General features: G+C 41.3%; 2 protein-coding genes across 2 annotated transcripts; both read right to left on the bottom strand.

Moving 5' to 3' along the window:
- Positions 1-961: 961 nt before the first annotated feature.
- sucla2 (succinate-CoA ligase ADP-forming subunit beta) lies at positions 962-16,946 on the bottom strand. The gene is made up of 11 exons (XM_068572640.1): positions 16,839-16,946; positions 14,416-14,602; positions 13,382-13,481; positions 12,249-12,411; positions 10,297-10,425; positions 7,520-7,658; positions 6,020-6,181; positions 4,696-4,838; positions 4,474-4,594; positions 3,246-3,334; positions 962-1,723 (listed from the first exon to the last, which is right to left on the bottom strand). The coding sequence occupies exons 1-11, from the start codon at positions 16,920-16,922 to the stop codon at positions 1,649-1,651; spliced, it is 1,392 nt and encodes a 463-aa protein (XP_068428741.1). The 5' UTR covers positions 16,923-16,946; the 3' UTR covers positions 962-1,648.
- A 938-nt stretch (positions 16,947-17,884) lies between these two features.
- med4 (mediator complex subunit 4) lies at positions 17,885-21,606 on the bottom strand. The gene is made up of 7 exons (XM_068572617.1): positions 21,515-21,606; positions 21,268-21,334; positions 20,514-20,684; positions 19,981-20,038; positions 19,801-19,887; positions 19,591-19,722; positions 17,885-18,940 (listed from the first exon to the last, which is right to left on the bottom strand). Exons 1-7 carry the CDS (start codon positions 21,586-21,588, stop codon positions 18,768-18,770), a joined length of 762 nt encoding a protein of 253 aa, XP_068428718.1. The 5' UTR covers positions 21,589-21,606; the 3' UTR covers positions 17,885-18,767.
- Between the last annotated feature and the right edge of the window lie 245 nt (positions 21,607-21,851).

Raw genomic sequence — 21,851 nt, 5'->3', positions numbered from 1 at the left:
TTTTTGAAGTTCCTCCCTCGAGGGCGTTTTCTCCGGGAGAGTTCAACCCCCCTCCACCGCACGCGTTCATGTTTTAGATTTTACAAAAGAGGGAAAACGATGCGAGTCGAGATGAGCCTGTAGTCTTTCATCCATCAGGACTTCATGCCGGGAGGTTTGCCGTTGTCCTGGCTGAACCATAAACACTCCAAAACTTAAGCCGGAGTTGGGAAGTCTTCGTCAACAGAGTTGCGTTTGAGTGCGAGGACGTTTTATACAGTTTAAAGCTACAAGATTCGGCGACCGAGCTGAGAGTTACATTTCATCTTTATTTGATTTCATTCAAATTAAACCGTCTCCAGCTCCTAATGAGAAAGTTCCTCCTGAGTGTTTTTATATTGCTTTTACATTTATCATATCTAACCAGAAATCCAATCGAGAAACAAGCCGCAGAGCAACATTTTAAATTCACTCTCACCGCATGTGAAAATACATTTCAACGCATATCGTTTTGGATTAGTGTGTCCAGGCTGTGGGATTTCTGCCTCGACATGATGATATTTATTTGGCAGAAAAACAGACCGTGACGTCTGTGGATGTAGTTTTTCAATGCACAAAATTAAATCCATTCACCTCAATTATATGAATTTGGGATCCTGGACGAATTCATTCAAAACCATCTGCGTGGACAGATAAAACTACAGGTGAATAGATCAGGTTTTTGACAATTCTCTAGATGCTTGAATTAATTTGTTTAAATAAACGTGGGCAGTTTGCTCAGTGAAAACCGGCTGATGAACACTTCCGTCTATAGGAGCTAACAAAATAACGTGTCTGCGTCTTCAGAAGGAAAACAGTTTATTCTCTGATGCAACTTTTGTTCCTCAACACTGTAAATAAATCAATGCTGCGCTGTTCATTATATTTGACAAACAGCTCAGTGTTTGTCACTGATTTATGTGTTTGATGAAATACTTCAATGTTCCGCACAGAGGGGACAAATTAGTTTAATCTGTTACATTGCTGCTTGGAGACAACACACTGAAAAGGCTCTCGTACAAAACGATGCGTGTCAATGAAAGTCGTGGGATTACAATCCTCGTCCTGGTGCCTTTTCAGTCAAACTTCTGCACTTAATGTAACAACAATCAGCAGTATAGTCATTTGAACTGAAAACACTGAATAACGTTAGTGAACGCAGCTTCCTTCAAGCTGCTCTGCTTTTATTCTTTAGGAAAATAACAATAAAAAGGGCGAAGGAACATTTCCCAACAAGAACTGAAGTAAAGAGAACGGTTCATTGTGTGTGAAGGAGTTGAAAGTGGAGGTTTGTGCGTGTCGACTCAAGTGCAACTTAAGTGTGTAGGTTTGAGGAAAGGAGAGAGAGAGAGAGACGAAAGGGTTGAGAGTGGGCAGAAGAAGGAGGAAGCTCTCTCTCTCTCTCTCTCTCTCTCTCTAAGTGGAAACTGTTGCGGCCTACCTGTTGGACGCCTGTACAAAGTCATGCCATCATGCCGCAGCATAAGAAAGAGAAAACTACGCGTCTTTGATCTCCTCTCGGGGGGAGAGAGGCTCGTCTTGCTGTCGGTTTGTTGGGGTGGAGTGGCGGGCGGCTGCGATGGAGGAAGTGCTTCGGTGAGGGAGTCATGTAGGTCGAGGTTTCTTTCTCCTAGATGGGCAGCTGGAAGGTGATGTCCACTTGAGCTTCCTTGGCCAGTGAGACGATTTCAGAAAGCTTTACGACCTGCGAGCAGAGAGACGGTCAAGTGAAGTCAAACTCATCTCCTTCTTTTACATGAACGCAGGTTGTTCAGCAGGTCCTAGTGTTAAAAAAGGGAACGCACTCCTTATTTTGCATGTTTTGACCCATTTACCACAAATCATATACACTTAAGGCGGAAGAGTCTGAAGATTTTATTATATCAGATAAACTGAGGAAGCCATTAGTTTCTATTCATTTCAGTATAATTTGAAAATGTATTAACCAGGGCTTCATGAACTGTAATGGGAGTTGTACATTTCTATTCATTAACTGACTCTGATACAAAAAAAAACATAATTGGCATTTTATCTACCGTTAAGCATGTGTGTGTGTGTGTGTGTGTGTGTGTGTGTGTGTGTGTGTGTGTGTGTGTGTGTGTGGTAGAAAACAAACTAAATTAGGCTAAATGACACAACTGACAGATGAAAAGAGCCAGGAGATGTTATTTTTGAAACGTTTGTGAGTATAATGACAACCGGATGAACACATGTTGTCAGTGAAACGTTCCCTTAACTTAAATGCAGAGGTTTTGGGGGATATTAAATTTCTTCATTTGGCACGTTTTTCCAAGAGGAAATAAAAAACGAGGTACAACAAAAAGACTCAGTACATCAAAGATACTAAGTAATACTCTGGCACACATTTAAGACGCTCATACAATACGTTAGGAGATGGAAACCAATGGCTGTCCGGCACTTTAGGGCAAAAAAATAAAATCTAAAAATAAGTGGGACTACTTGAAAGGACCTTTTATGTTGTTGACCATCAACTTAAAAAAAACCCATAATTCTGTGTCTTTTAATAGCTTTGCTTCAGTACTCGTGGTCGCAGTCGTTACTGACAAGAAACAAAAAGACAAGAAAAGAAGGCAGGGACATGAATAAAGGACGATAGAGAGAAAAGGTCAAAGATGAACTTGACATTCATCTGTGGGAGGCATATTAACTTCCTCGCGACACAATGGAGATCTGCTCTATCAGCTCTGATCCACTAATCCTCCTCTAACCTGGTGAGCGGTGAGTGAAACAGAAACTTTCAAATGTCACCAAAGACGACCTTCAATCACACTGATGTGTCCGAGTTTTGCCAGTTCTGTATTTTGTTCTTAAGCTTTCAGACACAGAGACACACACACACACACACACACACACACACACACACACACACACACACACACACACACACACACACACACACACACACACACACACACACACACACACACACACACACACACATCCCTTTAGTCGCCTGTATTTGTGTTTTCACAGGTTGCCGCTTCCTGTGCTTTGCTGGTCATCATGTGTTATAAAGCCAAAGTGACATTTCTCCTCAGATTCTCACACACGGAGGCTTAACAGACAGCTGCATGTTTATTCATCTACCTACAACACATGGTGGTGTGTGCCTAAGTGTGTGTTGTCACGATGAATCAACTCAGAAGGTTGTCATTGAAGAGAGTGCGTATGTGTGTGTGTGTGTGTGTGTGTGTGTGTGTGTGTACCATTTTGGCAGCCTCGTCCAGGTCGTCACAGGCCAGGATCTTCAGTGGACTGGCAGCGATCAGAGCTTTGGCATCGTCCACCCTCGTCCCTTTAAAAAAGACAAAATCAAGATTATATCGAACGAGAGCTTTTTTTAATCAGTGCAGCATCCTCACAGAGGAGAGCCGTTTATATTTACGTCCTTCAAACAAACATTAGTGCAGCCTTGTCGCCGTCATGCAGGCCATCGTGTCTCATGCTCGGTAAATCATGACATTCTTGGGTTTTTAAATTCAATATGTATTCATGCGATGTCTCAAAATACATCTTGTTCTTTGTCACCGTGGGGTTTGTGTGTCGCGTGTCATCTGTGGCTTCAAGGGGATTTTAAAAAAAGGTAAGAAAATAGTTATGCTGGTTATATTTCAGGGTTTTTTTGTCCAATTTCCTTCCTTGTTTATTTACACACGGATGACAACTGCCAGTAAATAGTGTCACCGAGTACATCTGTTCATTCAGTGTCAGTTTCACTTAAAACTGAGACATCAGTTTTCTCTCTCTATAAATATTATATCATCAATCTGAACATTGTCGCTCAGGACTTCAGCAGCAGCGGGTTTTTAGGCGACAGCGTGTTGGAATCCAAAATATAAAAACTGGAGCAGAAAAATAAAAGTCAGCTCTGGTTTGGCTCCAAAAAACACCAAAAATCGGTGTGCTCGCTGATTGTTTATAAAAAAAAGGTCATCTGAAGGAGACGAAAAAGGGACTTTTAACCTTATTGCGCTCCCGTTTCCCTCGACACTACAGAGTATAAATGCATATAAATGCATATAAAAGATATCGTGATAACAATCCATCGTTCTCTGCATGTTTCCAGGAGCCAGACTTTGAAGTGGGAGGCATCAAACAGACACAAGTTGCTCTGAGCTGCCAGCTGCTGCCGGTTAACCCGTCTGACTGGAGGTGGTGAGGTCTGTCAGTGTGCGTTTAGTTTACTGGAGTACGAAGAGACTGATGGCGGAAGGTCGGGTGAGTGAAAAAAAAGTGCGTTCAAAATAATTCGCAGGACATTTCTGATGAGCTCTGTGCATGTGGACTTCTGTGAATCCCAAATATTTGGGTTGAAAGGTGCTGAATTCTAAATTCTGAGCATTTCTATTGTCTCCACACGGCTCGAAACATGGCATTGTTATAGATTTCCAGACATGTGAGAACCTTACTGTTCAGTGTGTGCGTGTGTGTTACCTTGTAACCGCACTACGATGGGGATCTTGAGGTCCAGTTCGCACACAGCTATGATGATGCCCTGGGCGATGACGTCACACCTCATGATGCCTCCGAAGATGTTGACCAGGATGGCCTGAACCTGAGCCACAGCGCCACAACATTAATAATAACTAATAACTAACACACACACTAGAGAGAGCATTGAACAGAGCAGGGATCAGCAGGCAGCGAGGTTCTTACCTTCCTGTCCGAGGTGATGAGTTTGAAGGCCTCGGTCACCTGATGAGCTGTGGCTCCTCCTCCTACATCCAGGAAGTTGGCCGGTGTGCCGCCGTGCAGCTTGATGATGTCCATGGTGGCCATGGCCAGACCCGCTCCGTTAACTAAGAGGAGCAGCAAAGCCCGTCGGTCATTTCCAAAGTCAAACATCAAACTGTAAAAACACCGACTGCAGTGCAAGTAAGCTGGAAAGTTAAATGTTTGCGGATCAAGTTTGTTTCGTCCATCTTGTGAAATAACAGATGTAGACGGTCCCAAAGATTCAAAACTATTAAGTCGACACACTAATAAGGTATAAATAGAATTTGGATGGCAAAAACGGGACTGAAATGTTTGCTGAAATGTGTCATTTTAAAAGGGTAAAAATCAGCGGCGGCTAAAAATGAAGACGCTGCTACCTGAACAGTGTTTTTTGTTAATAACCTCGATATTCGTTACTTGCATATTGGGCTGAAATGCTCCACTGTAGAGCCCAGCGCCGCAACAGCAGCTGGCTAAAGTGACAAAACCCAGTAGAATACAGTGAAGAATGGATTGGATTTTGATTGGCAAATCCATTGAAATATGGCCAGAACAGCTGCTTATCATCATGGCGTTTGTTAATTCTTATCTTACAAATTATTGCCACAAAAAGCCTCACTATTAAAAAAAGACAACAACTCTGTGCCTCGTGTAAGAATCACTGGAACGCAGGATATTTCACAAAGAGGCACAGATATAAATATACAAACTGAAATAAACTCATGTGCACTGTATATCATCAAGAGAGAGGTTTGACATCTTCTCCTGCAGCTCTGTGTCTGGGATCATCTCGGTTACGACAGCAGGCCGTGTAACGCCACCTCCAACGTCATGTCAAAGCCTTCTCTCCCTCCACGCGTCTCGGCACGCCGCTGCGCTGACGACACAGCGCTGGCAGCTATATTCATCTTCTCTAACTGCTTTGAGTCCTCTTTTTATCACCGCCGACTGCTAACTTTACTCCATTTTTAGTCTGACAGCAGACTTGAAGTTCTTCTTTACTCGTCGGTAACGTTTTTGTGAATGAAACGCGCAATCTTATAAAGCCATGAACATGTGGGATTCATTCAATGTGGACATGTGTGAGCCACTAAAGCCAGTTTGGGGAATTGGACAAATAGTTGGGAGTAAAAAGATGTTTTCCCCTCAAATGTTTTCATTCAACAACATATTTTTCCCACGTGGTTGACACCTGATTTTTGAAACAATAGTCCGTATTGATTGTGTTATTTTGTAGCTTTTGGGTCTCTAGCGGCGCACTGACCCAGACAGCCGATGGTCCCGTCCAGGCCGATGTAGTTGAGGTCGGCCTTAGCGGCCTGCCGGTCCCGGGGGTCCTCCTGGGTCCAGTCCTGCATGTCGAACACCATCTTCTGCCGGTACTCTGCGTTGGAGTCGAAGTTGATCTTGGCGTCCATGCACATCACTGGTGACCAGACAAACAAACATTGCGGCTTTAGATGAAGACCAATTTCTACCGAGTCGACATCATAATATTAACCAACAGATAAATACACAACGATGGAGCCATTAGTTGCAACACAAATTCATACATTAAGCATCATTTCAGCACCTTAACAAACATCTCGTTCGCCTAGTGATTAAGGTTCAGTTGCGGCGTGAGGAGCCGTTGTAACTCAGGATTAATTTATATCCGATGGATCTCTCCATCAATTTGTTGATTAATAGATACATTTTTTTTTTTAAATAAGAAAAAGTTGCAGTTTATAACAATAGAAGACAAAAAAAGGAAGATTTTCTAAAATGAGGTGGTGAACCAGAACATTTTGAAAAGGTTTACTCTAGAAAAACGATAAATGATTAATTGGTTATCAAAATTGTTGTTGATAGTTCTCCATCTATTGACTATTATTACTACTAACAACTTGATTATTATTGATACATATTAAAAAGGACATGCTGGTAAGGTAACACACGTCTGTCTAACGTGTCCAACGCTCGATGCTCATTAGCTGTGATTCAGCACAGAGGTCAGCACAGAGGTCAGCTCTTCATAAGAGGGTTTAAAGAGCCGGGATTCACGCCTCATCAATGTTTACTGAGAGTCCTTAACCCCGCCTCACCGACTGAAGCGTCACACCACACACGCAGAGCACCTTAAACTGAAATCAATCCCTCTCTTTGTGTGAGTTTAATTCACACCAATAAGTTAGTTTGTGCAACAACAAAAAAGACAAGAAAAGAGATCGAACCGTAGGTGTTTAGAGGCTAAATGCCTCCCGAACTTATTGATCCAAGAGAGCCGGGACTAAAGCCTCGGCTTCACTTGAAGGTTAAGTATGGAGCTTTGCTTTTATTCCTCTTTCTTTTCCTAAAATATCACAACAAGACCAAAATGAACGATGCGGTCGGACTTCCCGTCTGAAGCTTTTATCTTCCTGCCCATTCGTTCCTAATGAAGATCTTTAAAAGAAACAAATACATATACGCTTGTTTGTTTGTTTGTTTGATTTAACACAGGAACACAGGAGGAAATAACGCATTTCTTTTAGACTATTTTCAGAAGCGGATTCGTTATTAACCAGTAAGTATTTGGGGCAGCAGGACATGGTGTAGGAGTCAGAATGAACTACAGTGAACGTGTTCAAGGTGATGAAAGAACACTTCACCCAGCGCAACGGGGTTTTGTTCAAACTATGGAGCTCCGTGGCGCAAAAGAAAAAGATATACCGGGCTTTGATTCCCACACAATACTTGTTAGTAGTGTGTGTGTGTGTGTGTGTGTGTGTGTGTGTGTGTGTACCAATTCCAGAGGCGTCCTCCACCATGGGGTTGATCTCGAGCATGGAAGCGTCGTACTTGATGAACACGTTGTACAGCTTCATCATGTTCTCCGCCGCCTCGTTCACCAGCGCCGGCGGGAAGCCCATCTTCTGAGCGACCTGCAGGGACACGACACATTTTGTATTATCATTATTATTATTATTATTAGTTCTTCGAGCTTTCTGAAGATGCAGCCGCTTAGCTTAGCATAGAGGCTAAAGAAACGGGACAGAGTCTGGGTTTTCCAGGCTTCATCGGGGGGCTTTAACATGTTTTATCTTGTTTGTTTAATCCGTGAACAAACGGAAGAGTAGATGCTGTTTATTCAAAATACCATCACATCGAACAAATAATCAAAGAGTCCAGCAGATTGTTCGTGAGAACATTTCCATGTAATTCAGCTTTGCGCAGTAGCAGAATTGTACATCTCAGTTTTGAAGACGGAAGAAAATAATACTCCAAATGTTTTTGATCTTTCATCTTAAAATATTTTTTTAAAATGTTAAATGTCTTCCCATACAGCTGAAGAAATCAAATCAATGGAGAGAGGTGACATTGTTAATGTCTGCATATTTGATGAGTCACTTTCTAATCGTTGCTGATATTTAATACCAAATGAACGGTTGTGTCCTTTAGTGTTGAAGAGAAAGACAAAATTACTCATTTCGGATGAGAGAGAACTTCATGCTCATTTTTGTATTCCGCCATCGAGAAAGAAGTCAAGATGCTCGATGATCAAAACATGGCGCAGATGCTCTCCTGTAAAACCAAGACTGTAGAACCAGAGTCAGGCCCAGATGTTGTTTCTATTGTTTCAGACCCGTCTGGATCTCCTTTCAGTCTCAACCAGTTTGTCGTTTCCTGTCCAGAGACCCTTGAGAGGCTGCTCTGCTCTAAGTTCACCATAGAGACGCAACAACAACAAAATCTTTTAAATGATCACGTAATGGTTCTGTACATTTGTTTCCTGTTCTGTCATTTATAAGAGCAGGTAACGTTTATTTTCCACATATAGAGGGAACGCCACTTATCTCGCTCAAGCAGACGTTAGAGAGTCGAGCTGCGGATCTGAAACATTAAGTGATGACGTTACATCATCATTACTAGCATTATGACTCTTGTTATAACTCTTGTTCTCCGCTAGGTATGAAATGTTTCAGGTAAAGCTCGTCTTGAATTAAGTCATTCCCAATTAACGGTCCTAAAGTTGCATCACATGGGTATGAGTAACAGATTCATTAATGACACGTACGCGATCGTTTTGTTTTTCCTATTCAGAGCAAAACAGAAAATTCCCTGAAAGCTTCACTTTCATGGTTATTGATTCGTTGCCTATGTTTCCAACAAATATTGCGACCGTGCATGCGATGCGTGTTTTGTTCATGTGTACTTTACATGACTTATTGTTATGACTGTTGTGGCTTTCTGGTGGAAAGGAATAATGTCCAGGGACAGACATTAAACAGCAGGACCCGAAAACAATGTTTGTGATCCCAGACGATGTGAAAGCGAGGTCACTGGTTAACAAATGAAACCGATACAGGAGAAAATACTTTTAGAGAGACTGGTGAACTTGGGAAATGACCTTAAAATGAAGTTAGATGCAGTGGAAACAAGCGAGCAGCTGAACTCTGCTATCGTACAGCCTTTTAAAAAGGTGTTTGGATGATATGTTAGAGAACAGTTACAGAGCAGCAAAAGCATTCATGAAGAGTAATGTGTATGCCTTTCTAAAGAATAAAAGTCCAATACTCACTTTTTTTTTAGCTCAGTTTTTGGTTTCCCAAAACTCCTGAGGGAAAGATCTAATTGTCGCTTCCCTTCATGTGCTAAATGCTGCACGATGTTCAGCAGCTGGTCTCTAACCGTGTCCGTGTGCTGCTGAGCAGGTAGCGTACCGAAGCTTTTTACAGCTTTTATTCTGAAATTGACACTATAAGAGCGCTGAGTAAATGTGCCATAAAACCAAAACTCTGAGCTAAAAGAGGAGGGAAACGCTTCTTATGGGTCATAACTCTCTGTGCGCATCACTACAAGCGCCGTCTTTTCCTGTTCTAGAGTCAGCTGAGGCTTTAAAAACATGAAAACACGCATTAGTGAAGCTTTAAAGACGCCGTTGCTGTTCGCTGTTTTGTTGTTTCAGATAGTGGTTAGTTCCACACTTAAGTTCATCCAAAAAAGACATTACTTGTTTTGTGAAGAAGAAAAAAAAGCTCAACTGTAATCTTTGTAAATAAAACAATCATTTCTGTCATAACATCTTTCAAAATTATGGGTATATTTATGACTAATGGATGATTTTAAACGTCCGAGTGTTGCTAATGACAATCTATTAAATAATATAAAAACTATTATATAAATTATATGATTATTTTAAAAGCATCTTCCACAGTCATGACATACAGGTTGTTTTCTATAAAGACCCGGAGATTGATTACTATTTTGTTATTTCGAAAATAACATCTGCGTCCGGGGGAAATGAAGTCCGCGGAGACGAAAGGAAAGATTTTCTCTAACCTGGGGTTTGTTTTGTGAGAAAATATTGGACCTGTATCCTGTTTAAAACAACAAACAGTTTCCATCTGAGAAAAAACACATATTGCCTCTTGTGATTTCTTCATTGTCTCCCACAATGCAGCGCGAACACAAACAGCATCCTTTCCTTCTCCTTTTTTCGATTTGTCCGGCAGCCCGAGCCACACGGTTGGACCGTCTCCAGTGTGTTTTGTGACTCGCTCCGTCTCCTATTGATCGTACCTTGACAGCCTGCTCCATCTTAATGCCCTCCACGATGTCGATGGGCTCCTTCACAATGGCGTCCGGGTTTTCAGCCGCAACGTCTTCGATGTTCACGCCCCCCTGCGAGCTGCCAATTAACACGGGGCCCTGTGGGAAACGAGAGGGGGCGAAGAGGAGTTTAACACTGAGTGTCTCTGCCATTTCGTTACAAAAACTGGGAAGGAAAAATAAAATTTGGTGAGGTGACGAATCCATTTTTACTTGCACAAATTTGTTGATGTATTGAATAAGATCGAGTAGGACAAGCTCAAAAAAGTAAATATATATATATATACATACAATATATAGTTGTTTTTTTAATCTAGTTGCAAGAAGTCGTTTTCTGATAATTCTCTGAAGGTTGAAATACCCCCAATTAACAATAATAATATCTGCCAACTGCCGATGCTGCATCCTATTCTGGCCTTTTACACTCGCCTGGAGGCTAACTTCTCTGACATGTAGATTAAAGTTAACTAAATGTTGTGCAGACGCTGGATAGAGAGGTGAACATTGTTACTAGAAGTCTCCTTATCTGATATTGAGGGGGTTTACTTCAAACACTAATGAAAGGTTTTGTTCCACACACTCCCACCTGTGAAATAGCTTCTTTTGTCTTTTCTCTGTGGGAGTGAAGATTAAGAGCAAAAATACATCTCTGATGAGTATGATCATCATTATTATCTATGGCATGTGCAATGTACGATAATTACCTCATTGTGTATGCATGTAATAGAGGTATTACCTTCTCCAAAATGAAGAAGAGCAAGGGAACTATCCCAGCTCCTACAGACATCTTGGGACACATTTACTATCTTAACGCACCACTCAGACTCTTCCTTAACTGTACTATTGATTTGTTTCCATTTTAAAATCGATCAATGACTTTAAAATCATCATTTATTAATGTCTTTGGACCTGACCTCCAACTTCTCATAGACATAGGAGCTATTTTTAGCACTAAAATGTAAAATATTATTATAGTCAAGACAGATTTTCTCCTAATTCCCACACTTACTCCTAGCATTAGGGGCGGTATTCACTCAACACCCGAAGTTTAAGCTTTTGGGAGATGACAGGCCAGCGGGCCAGCAGGCAAATCCACTGGAATTAGGCTGAGTGGGAAGATTTTGATTTGTTTAAGAAGTAAAAAAAAAATTTCCCCTCCATAAACCATCAATGCAATATGAAATGCAGATTTCTAGAAAAAGATAATGCCGGTTTTTAATTCGTTATATCACATTTAAAGCCTTTCGCATCAAGAAGCCTATTCTGTACTAAGATGAACGATGACGCTTCAGATTCACTGGATGTTAAAGAGATCGTACCTAAAAAAAAATAATATCTCATTTGATGCATTAAATCGTGAACTGAGACGTTGTCTGTGCTGGAAAATACGTCGCCATTATCTTCAGTACTGTGCTGCCATCTAGTGGTTTACCACAGCACAACCAGTAAAAAGGGATGACCTTTTTTTAGACTCAGAAATCGCTCTCCTTTTGGTCTTCCTGCTTTCCTGCCTTTGGATTTCCTGCCTTCTATTGTTTGCCAATAATAGAGCCATTTGAGCAAAAAACTGAATTTAAACTAGCAGCAACAATTACCACCTTCACCAAGCTACTGAACTATGCAGGAAATATTCATTAAGATGGATTTATATATATTTAAACGGAAGTCTCTGGTTTTAATTTTACAGCTGAGAATCAGATGACTTGTACATCATAAAGCCATATTATGCTTTGTTTCATTTCCCGACATTATCTGAATGGTGCAATGATGCAATGGAGCAATTGAGCAATCGTGGGTTGCACACATACTTATTAAAATGGAGTTAGCAGACCGTAAAGACCGAGAGCATAACCTCTTAACGCAGAGGTTTAAATCCACCTTGAGGCCTCGCGGTATCTCAATGTTTGTGCGTGTTCCCTCACCTGGAAGGACCTCTCCATGGCGATGGCAAAGTAGTACTCTCTGCGTGGATACCTGCGCTCGCAGACGAACACCTGGTTGCAGATACGTCCCGCCTCTCCGGTCTGCTTGGTGTACAGCTTTCGACCAATCATCTGGGAGGAAATGTCTCGGGCCTCCTCCGGCCTGGACAGGAGGAAGAAGATGACGAGTGTCAGAAGAGACGTTAATGTAGACGGCCTTCTTCTCACATCTAACTAGTCAAATCTAAGAATATCACATAAAGCTGACGGCGACTTTCAAAGAGCTTGTGGTAAGTCGATAAAAACAAAAAATACTGTTTGGCCTTCGGTCTTTTGTTCTTTATGTGCAGCAGGAGCATCATTTTCATCTTCTCCATGTTCTTGCAGCTTCTCAGCAGGTTGTTCCTGCCTCATTGGTGACACTTGACAAGTGGGAGGCATTTTACAATTTCAGAAAGACAGTTTTTGCCACTTAAAACTAGTGCAACCCTCTCAAGACGCCTGCAGCACTTCAGCTGTGACTTCATCTCCGTGGTGAGCGTCTTGAAAAGCAGAGGTTTTCAAACTTCTAGACAGGCAGCTCACACAAAAATGTGGATTTTTATGAATAATGGTTTCATAAAAAATAAAAAAAGCCTCAAGTTCCCACCGATTCATCTTGTTTTGGGGGTTGAACTAATCAGAAGACAGAAGGCGTCGTATGATGTTCAGATGTGAACGCTTTAAGCTTTAAGAAAGCCAGTAAAGTTAAAGAAAAAATTGGAAAAAAGAACAAATGGAAACTGTGGAGGGTCGCATAGAACTGGAAAGTGTACGTGTTCTTCGTATATCTGGAACTGTTCATTCGATCTTCTTCACACTTGGTGGTCAGACTGCTGGGGACATACGAACACGTTCAACGGACCAAAGTGAGCCTTGAAAGGCTGAGGCTCTCAAACTGCAGTTCTCTTTTATCAATTTTCCAATATATCAACGGTACTATCAAACTCAGCTTCATCTCCCTGGAGTCAATGAGCGACGAGCAAGCAGCATTACCGGGAGCCAGGCAGCCGGCCCGTTTCCAAAGAGAACACACTCCGAACGCTTGTCGGCACCAGATTCGCGTCTGATGACAGAATTACTGGATTACTTACGAGTAGACGATCTTCACTCCTCCCTTCAGTCCGCCCTCGAATGTCCCCTTTCCTCTGCCGCCTGCCAGCACCTGAGCTTTCACCACCAGGTCCTTTGAAGCTGACACACACAAACACACACAGAGACACGCAGTCCTTTGAACTATTACGATAGTTGGAAGTGGCTAATCTGTCTCAAATGTTAAATCACCGTCAACTTAATGTGTTTGAGTTGTGGACTGTTGGTCGGCGGGGGGGGGGGGGGGGAACACCCAAAAGACGTCCCATCAGAAAGAAATTGTGATTCATTTTTCACTTAACCTCTCGCTCTGTTTAACCAGCCAAATTAAGTAATCATGATGATTGGTTCTAAGGTAGAAAACCTTTGTTTTTGGTCTCCATCAACTGTTGAGGGAAACATCTGTCGCTTTAGATGCTAAACGCTCCACTTTGTTCATCTTTTTCTCTGAAAACAATGCAATGACATAATTAGGAGTGAAGGAGAACCTTCAGAGTTGAGGGCCCGACAGATAACAATAAGCTGAAACTCAAAAGCCGAGCAGCGATATTGGTGCTGCCTCTTCCGACCTTCAATTATGTGAGGCGGGTGTCAACTGATACCACTGAAGCAGGAGGCTGCTATGTTTAGACCAAGTGTGTGTCCGTCCCCATGCTAGACAGCTATTTAAAACCTCTTCATAAAAAGGTCAGGACATGTCAGAAAAGGCAAACTCTGGGTTTGTTTCTAAGAACGAGAGCCGAGTGTCGAACCTCGATTCTCTTGTGGCAGCATCCAAAGTGTTAGCATCAAATGTCGGATCAGATGGGTTGTCTTGTTTGATTATTCTTTGATCAGAACTTTTAAAGATTCGCCAACTGTTTATCTAAAGTTCTCGTGCGGCTGCTTGTGAAAGTCCTTCCTCAATATTCAACGCTTTGAGTGCAGCAAAGACGACACATTCCCAATCAATCTTTTCTTTGATCAGATAAGTAAATAGAAATACATGTGGAATATTCGATGATTGGCCTTTTCTTCCAGGCTCCGTGCGGCTTACCGATCTGCTTGGCCACAGTGTAGGCCTCCTCAGAGGAGCTGGCCACCATGCCGTCTGGCACAGCGATGCCGGCCTCCTTCAGCAACCCAAGGCTCATGTACTCGTGTAGGGAGAGGTTCCTCTGCTGCTGCTGCTGCTGCAGCTGGGACACATGGCCCCCGAACAAACCGGAAGAACCTCCAAGAACCTGTGCAGGAACAGTGGACTCCATAACTATCAATGAAAACTTCATGCACTATAATGGTGTTAATTACTGTATGTACAAACCATATTGTTATCAGAAATAAGGAAAGCACCAATCCAAGTTTTTCAGTCCTGATACTGATATGAAGAAAAATCACTGATATGACACCTGGGCTTTAAGTATCGGACGATTGGTTAAAAGAAAGAAAAAGTCTTAAAAATCAACAGATATTATAATTGTTGTAAATCTTTTTAATGCAACAACAAATAGGTCGAATCATAGTATATCATGTTCAAACATAGAATTGAATATTCATCCTGAATTGTTCAAGATGCTCGAACGTGTTATTTTAATTTTTATCGGCCCAATATCAATATCGGAGCATTCTTATTTAAAAACATTTCATTTGACAAAAATCTAAAGTATTCAAATATGAGAAGACATTGAACAGACAGTAAAACGTTGAAAATCTATGTCTTGATGATCTTTATCAGAATTAAAACATCTGTGTGTCACAGAAAGATGCAGTACAGCGTCTGTGGATTGTGTACTCCACACGTTTAAGAAAAACACGGACAGCAAACACAAAAGCATCCCGAGTTACTTTCTCATAACAGAGGAGAAGTGTTTACAGTGCAATCTTGATTCAGGATATGAAACCAAGACAGCGTGTTAAAGTGCTTCTCAACTGAAACTGAGGAAAATACCCAAATCTGGGAAAAACAACGTAAGTCAGTAACACTGGGCTGTGACGAGAGACAGTGGCATTTACACCAAAAATCTGCTACACCGACTTGCACAATGATCAAAACAGGGCAGAAAGAGACAGAAAGAGAGAGCGGGTATTTCAACATGGCGTCAGGGAGCTAGCCCTGAAAATACATGTAAACACTAGCCACAGCTCACAAGGCTGCTGTAAGCTGTGAACATAAGACAATATAGAGTACTTCAAAAGTAGAATATCACAGAGAGCTGACAAAAAAAACTTGAAAAGTTAAGTCATGTGGATGTGATCCAACTGTATTGAACTTGATCAAGCCAATAAAAACAACAAAGAAGCATTAAACACAAGAAAAAAAACACAAATTTAAGGTTTGATACTTGATAATTAATAACAACAATAATCAAAATCCCAAATATCTATTAACATTCAAAGAACAGTGCATTAAGAAATTATTCACCTCTCACGTAGTGTTATGTTGGAGCCTTATGCTAAAATGAATGTACACTCTATAGTTTATCATAAAGAAGCAAAAAGGTATTATTGCATTTTTTAATTACATTTACACATTGTGTACAACAAAGTTCTACTTGTATTAACAAAAAAGATGAACTCTAAAAAAAAAAGAAGTGACAAAAGCCTCCAGAAAAATGTAGTTGGGGGTCAAAGCATAAAAAGTAATATAGTCATAACTAAGTACAGCACTTGAGCACATGTACCTCGTCACACTCCAACACTATCTGAAGTTGGGGTGAGTTCAGGCAGATTACATTGAACATGTGTCATTGTCCTCATTGAGATGCCTCTTCGCCCTTTATTAGGTCCAGCTGCAGTAAATTAAATTGATTTGAGATAATTGGTAGAGAAACACATCTGTCTCACGACTGAAATACCAGCCTTCAGGGTTGAAGGAGCTGCAGGCACAGCTCCAGACACAGTGCTGGGGAACTGGTGTGAACACTTTCTGAATGACTCTCAGTCAACAAGCTATCATGGCACCTCCTCTAAAAACCACCCAGCAGGACGCCATGTTTGTTGATCATTGCTGGTGACAGCCTTTATTCTCCGCTGTTGTCGGTGCTCACCGAGGCCGAGCGGATTTATCCGGCTCACTTTCCCCCAGAAGACGCAAACGGGGCAAACTCTATAGCGCAAGGCTCTGCAAGCTTCTCCTTTTGGTTGGAGGTCACACTGGGCTGCGACTGCCCTGTGTTCACTGCGCACATTCACTGCGCACATTCAACCTCCCCAACACTCCGGTCAAAAACACACAGATGTGTCTGAATAAGAGGAGGGTTGAACAAAAGTGCGTTCGTGTGAAGCGATGTTTTTACTGGGTCACGCGAACTCGCTAGCTAGCTAAAACAACGGGAGCCCAGTGGTGATGCGCCAAGTGTCAGATTTGACCCCGGCAGTTATTTTGGGGAAAGTGTCGTCTTTAATGGCGGTGTTTCGCTTTCACTGATACCTGCTCGGGAAGCCAGAGACCGTGGCTTTATCACGGACTCACACACTCACCTTGGAAGCGGAGCTGATGGTGTTTCTAGCCCCTGAATTTCTCAGGCCAGCCGTCAAACGGCCGCAGATCAGGGACGCCGCCATGTCTCCCTCTCAAGTGGAGTAACTGACGCGCATGCGCGGTGAACTGCAAATACGCCTTTGCCGGTGTTGGCTTCGAATACAGTCGGAAATTACATAATTATTTAAAAAATGCATCCCAGTAAACAAGACTGGAAATTATTTAGCTTACTGAAGAAATACATTAAAAAAATAAGACAAAGAGAAAATTCAATTCACACCAAATAGTTGTTAAAATACTTTTTTCTTTAAATTGGCCATTCAATCGGTTCAAATATCTGCTCATCTCTTATCGTCTTCATGACATCCTGGCTACGATTTTAGAAACACAATATTTACTCACCCAGACTACAAAGGCTAGCAAGTCTTTGCTCTAACGGTTTTTCTTAAACAGAATACGATTCAGGATGTTTAGAGTTTACAGAGCGTACGGGAAGGCAGCAGTGTTATGGCCTTGACCCTGTGTAAAGATAGCCTCATTCTGGCCTTTCACCTAAATTAAATCAATCACTACTAGGGTGACCATATCCATAGCACCAAAGAGGACATTGTGCGGTATTTTGTACATAATCGCATAGGGCGTTTTTGACCAATAATATATGGTTAGATAATATATTATTTTATTAATATGTAATTAATTAATATGTATGTTTTTAATGTATTAATGTAAAAACTCCAGATGTGAACATCACATCGGGACCGAAGAAAGCTGGATATAACTAACACAGTGTAAAAGGTAAACTAAAAATATATATATTTTAAATTAAATACTGACACGTCATATAAAGAATAGATCTCCAGAGGAAACAAACAGCTTTCCTCAAAATGTTTTTTCTTGCTTCTGCACATCTATAATGGATGTTAAGTGATCTGTATCTGCATTTATTGTGTATTAATTTACCTTTTGTAATGGGTGTGACGCCTCTGGGGGCTTTCTAAACAAACAAGGAACACAACCTGATAGTTACAGACAAACAAACAAACAGTTACTATTCAAAAAGTATTTATTCACAGGGCTGAGTATGTACAATCTTATTTACACATGTAAATCAACAGCATAAGTCCATATTGTTATTGAACAACCAACACTTCACGTGGAACATTCATACTAAAACTAACGGAAAAAAAAAAACAGTTACACACGTCAAACACGGGTAAGTGGTCACCAAAGCGCAGGAGGGGTCACATTTGGGGATTGGTTTCTCTTTGAGCTCCAGTCTGTTTTTACAAGGATATTATACTCACAACTTTGTGTACAAGTCTAGAATAGGAGTTCAGCTTTCTCATTTGTGTTTAAACTATATTAAATTAAAGTACATCGGCCAACCTTGTAAAAACAAAACGGACACAAACCTTCACTTGACGTCAGTAGAAACTCTGAAAGCTTTCTCTGACTGTTTTAAGCCACACAGACGGCAGATTAGTTCTTAAAATGTCCCAAAACATTTCTGGGTAAACAGGCAAATTTATAAAACTGACTGATCAAATTTTAATAATAATTTCCTTAAACCCCAGTCATGAACAGTCCAGAGAAGAGGAGTTACAACACAAATATAACATTATTTGCAATGCAAGAATAAAAATAGTGAAAGCTACTCTTACAAACATTCTACTAAATGTACATAAATGATGGCTATTATTTACTAACACAGCAGGGGAGTGACTAAACTAAAAGATTTTTACCTTAAGACACTCATGTGGACTCGGATTTGAAGTAAATAGAACATGTTACGGCAAAGTGACAGAATGGTTTTGTAAATTATCAAGCTTCATTTTTGTCCTTTGTCTTTCCCACTAACCAAAAATGTAAATATTTGATCAGGTGTTGCTCAGTGGTGACCACACACACTCACACACACTCACACACGTTCAGTCAGAATCACTGCTGCTGCTGGAGGAATCGGTGGACATGGCTTCCACGTCGTCCTCGTTCTCCTTGTTGTGACCCGGAGGCTCCAGGCCAAAGTCGTTGCCGTGGTGAGGAGGAAGCATCCCCACGGAGACGTCGGAGGACTGCCAGGGGTAGTGAGGAGTCAAGACGTCTGAGAGAACAAGAGCAGAGGCGGAGGTTAATCCGTGGATTCACAAATCTACTTACAGGATGTTCTGTGTTCATGTCAGACATAAACAACCCAACATTCATTGATTCAAAGAAATAACAACTACACATCAAACTAATACAAATCCAACAGCTTTCATTTGGTTGAAACTTGTTTGAAAGTTTTGTTTCTTTTGCGATTTCCCTTTAAGGGTCCTTATACAGAAAAACAATATACACAGTCGAGGACTCTTACTTTAACAAATTACGCCACGCTGGTTTGGGCAAAATGAAATCCTTGAGCAAAGAAAATGAAAATAAAGTCAACGTCCAAATGAAAACTTTAGTGAAAACAAAACGACCTTTCGGTCATAAAGATGACGTAACCCACGAATTAAACCGATTCGTAAGCAACTGGCTGGTAGAAAAAAAGGGGGAAGAATAATAATTAAATGTCAGCTTGAGCCACTTTAGAAAAGAAGTGGAGTAACATCTGCATCATTACATTATGGCATTACGATGTGATGAAATTCTCTTCAGGTGTTCCTGAAATATCGCCTTCACAAAAGGCACTGAAGGACAACCTGAAACCAACGTGCCTCCGGCCACAGGAGTCGCAGAGGCATACAACTCTAATCCTTTGGAAGGACTTACCTGGCAACCTCCCAGCAGCCAGAGCATCACCTGGCAGATGGCCATTCACGCCATTGGTCGGCAGGTTGGCCATGTGACCCAGCATTCCGCTGCGCATTTCCAGGTCAGTAGGATAGGGTCTGCGTGGATCACCTGGAACCAACACGTGCGTCAGCAGTGAAGTGAAACACGAGGACAGGAGCAGGAGGAACAGGATTCTGTGGCTCCTACCTGGTACCCAGTTGAGCGGCGCGCACACAGCGTTACTGGCACTGATTCTGTGAGCGTACTTGATGATTTCTTCTGAAGAGATGCTCCCTGTAAAACAACAAATCAACAAACCGTCAGACACAAAACCAGTCAACAATTGCAGGACTCATCAGAAAGTGTTGGACGGGTGTGTGAGCTCACCTTTCTTGGCTTTGTCAATGGATTTGAGTTTCTCTTTTGCCTGGTAAACAGCAGTGGCCTTTAAAAAAAGAAAAAAAGGACTTGATTAAAAATCAACAGAAGAAGAACTTGCAATACTCTGTGTGAAATGGACTGTGAGGTTTTGGCATTATAATTAACATGTAGACTAACATCTATCATTTCTCTTAAAATACAAAATTATCTGATCAATCCCGTTGGACCAACCCTGCACCTTGAGTGCATCTTAATAGAACAAAGCTGGATCAGTGACGATTAATTAAGAAGTTAAGAGACAAGGAAGGATTATGAGAAAGTATTTCAGGACCTCTTGACAGACAAACTGTAAAAAGTTATATTACTTTGGAGACAGGAAGTCAGTTGTTCTTATGTTTTCTAGTCTTATTACGAATGATGATGTTGGTGTCAGTAGTAACGTTATGGTAGTAAGAAGAAGTAGCATTTCTAAAATATATCTAAAAGGGTATTCTTATCCAACAGTCTGGATGGACAAAGAGAAAACAAACACCACCCACCAGGGTGTGTTCAGCCTCCTTCAGCTGCTTCTGGAGTTGCTGGATGTCACTGTCTCTCTTCTCCACCTCCTTCTCCAGCAGCTGCATCTCCTGGTGAACTTTCCCCTGCTGCTGTGCGACCTCCATCAGCTCCAGAAACTCCTTGTCCCTTTCCACCAGCAGCTCCAGGATCTGAGGACCGACCACACACATACACACAAACTTGTACATTACAAACAAATTGTAATGAAATAGATTATCACAGTTTCAATGTGGCCTTGTTTAAAAATACTCCCTCTCATTTTAAAGTCTCCTACAAATGCAGCCACGATGGACGTCATAAAATAACTCAACCTGAGCCTGAAAACAACTCTGTTATTAAATTAAATGTACTATTATGTTCATGTTTTATTAAAAGGGTCACTTATCCCTGTTTTTACAAATCAAACTATCAATTAATGGAGAAAATAATCAGCAGGTTATTCCATAATGAAAAAAATAATTAGTTAGTGGTTCAAAATGACTAATTTGAATCTATTGACATGATTCATAACTTAATAGATGCAGTTGTTCTACTCAGCATACTTTAAGTACATCTTCTTGATTATATGTACATGTATTGAACTGATATGATTTAATTGAGCTTTATTAAATATTTCCCTTGCAGAGTATCTTCACAGTGTGGTATTTGACTGAATGTTCCCTCCACCACTTCGTTGTAATGAATGAGACCAATATGAAGTCGGTCTAACCCTTGACCTTAGTATTGTGTTACCTGGGTATCCTCTCCTGTCTGGGGCAGCTTCTGACTCCTGGACAGAGCCAGCATCTCGATCAACTCCCTGAAACACAAACACACGAAAAAGGGACGATTTAAATAACGGCTAACGTTTTCATTAGCTCACCTAAAAGTCCCGCTGCTGATTCACTGGCTCGAACGGACTAAATAAACTCTCCACACGTGAAACAACAACGCAGTAATAAACATTACTAAGTTACAACTGGGAGAGGTTTAACTTTACCGTGATAAAACCTCCAAATCATCCAAAACAGACAGCAGCCGTTCTTTGGTCGATTTCTCCACCACAGTCGCCATGTTTGGCACACGTCGCTTCTGCGCAAGACAGGAAGTGACGTCAAGCGAATCTTTTTTGAGAGTTTTCTCTTTATTTGTGGCAGCTGGCGTTATGCTGCCATCTGCTGGAGGAATTACATCCCAAATAAACGTTTACATACGTTTTCATTTTTATATGTACTTTACTTGAGTGTTTCGTTTTATGATACTTCATACTCATTCTGCTCCACTACATCTTAGGGGGAAATATTGTACTTTTTACTACGATTTTTCTACAACTATCT

Source organism: Clinocottus analis, unplaced genomic scaffold (assembly GCF_023055335.1).
Source record: "Clinocottus analis isolate CAN_PGR_092001 unplaced genomic scaffold, fCliAna1.0.p SCAF_12, whole genome shotgun sequence".
NCBI classification, from domain to species: domain Eukaryota; kingdom Metazoa; phylum Chordata; class Actinopteri; order Perciformes; family Cottidae; genus Clinocottus; species Clinocottus analis.
This window is presented reverse-complemented; position numbering and strand designations above follow the sequence as displayed.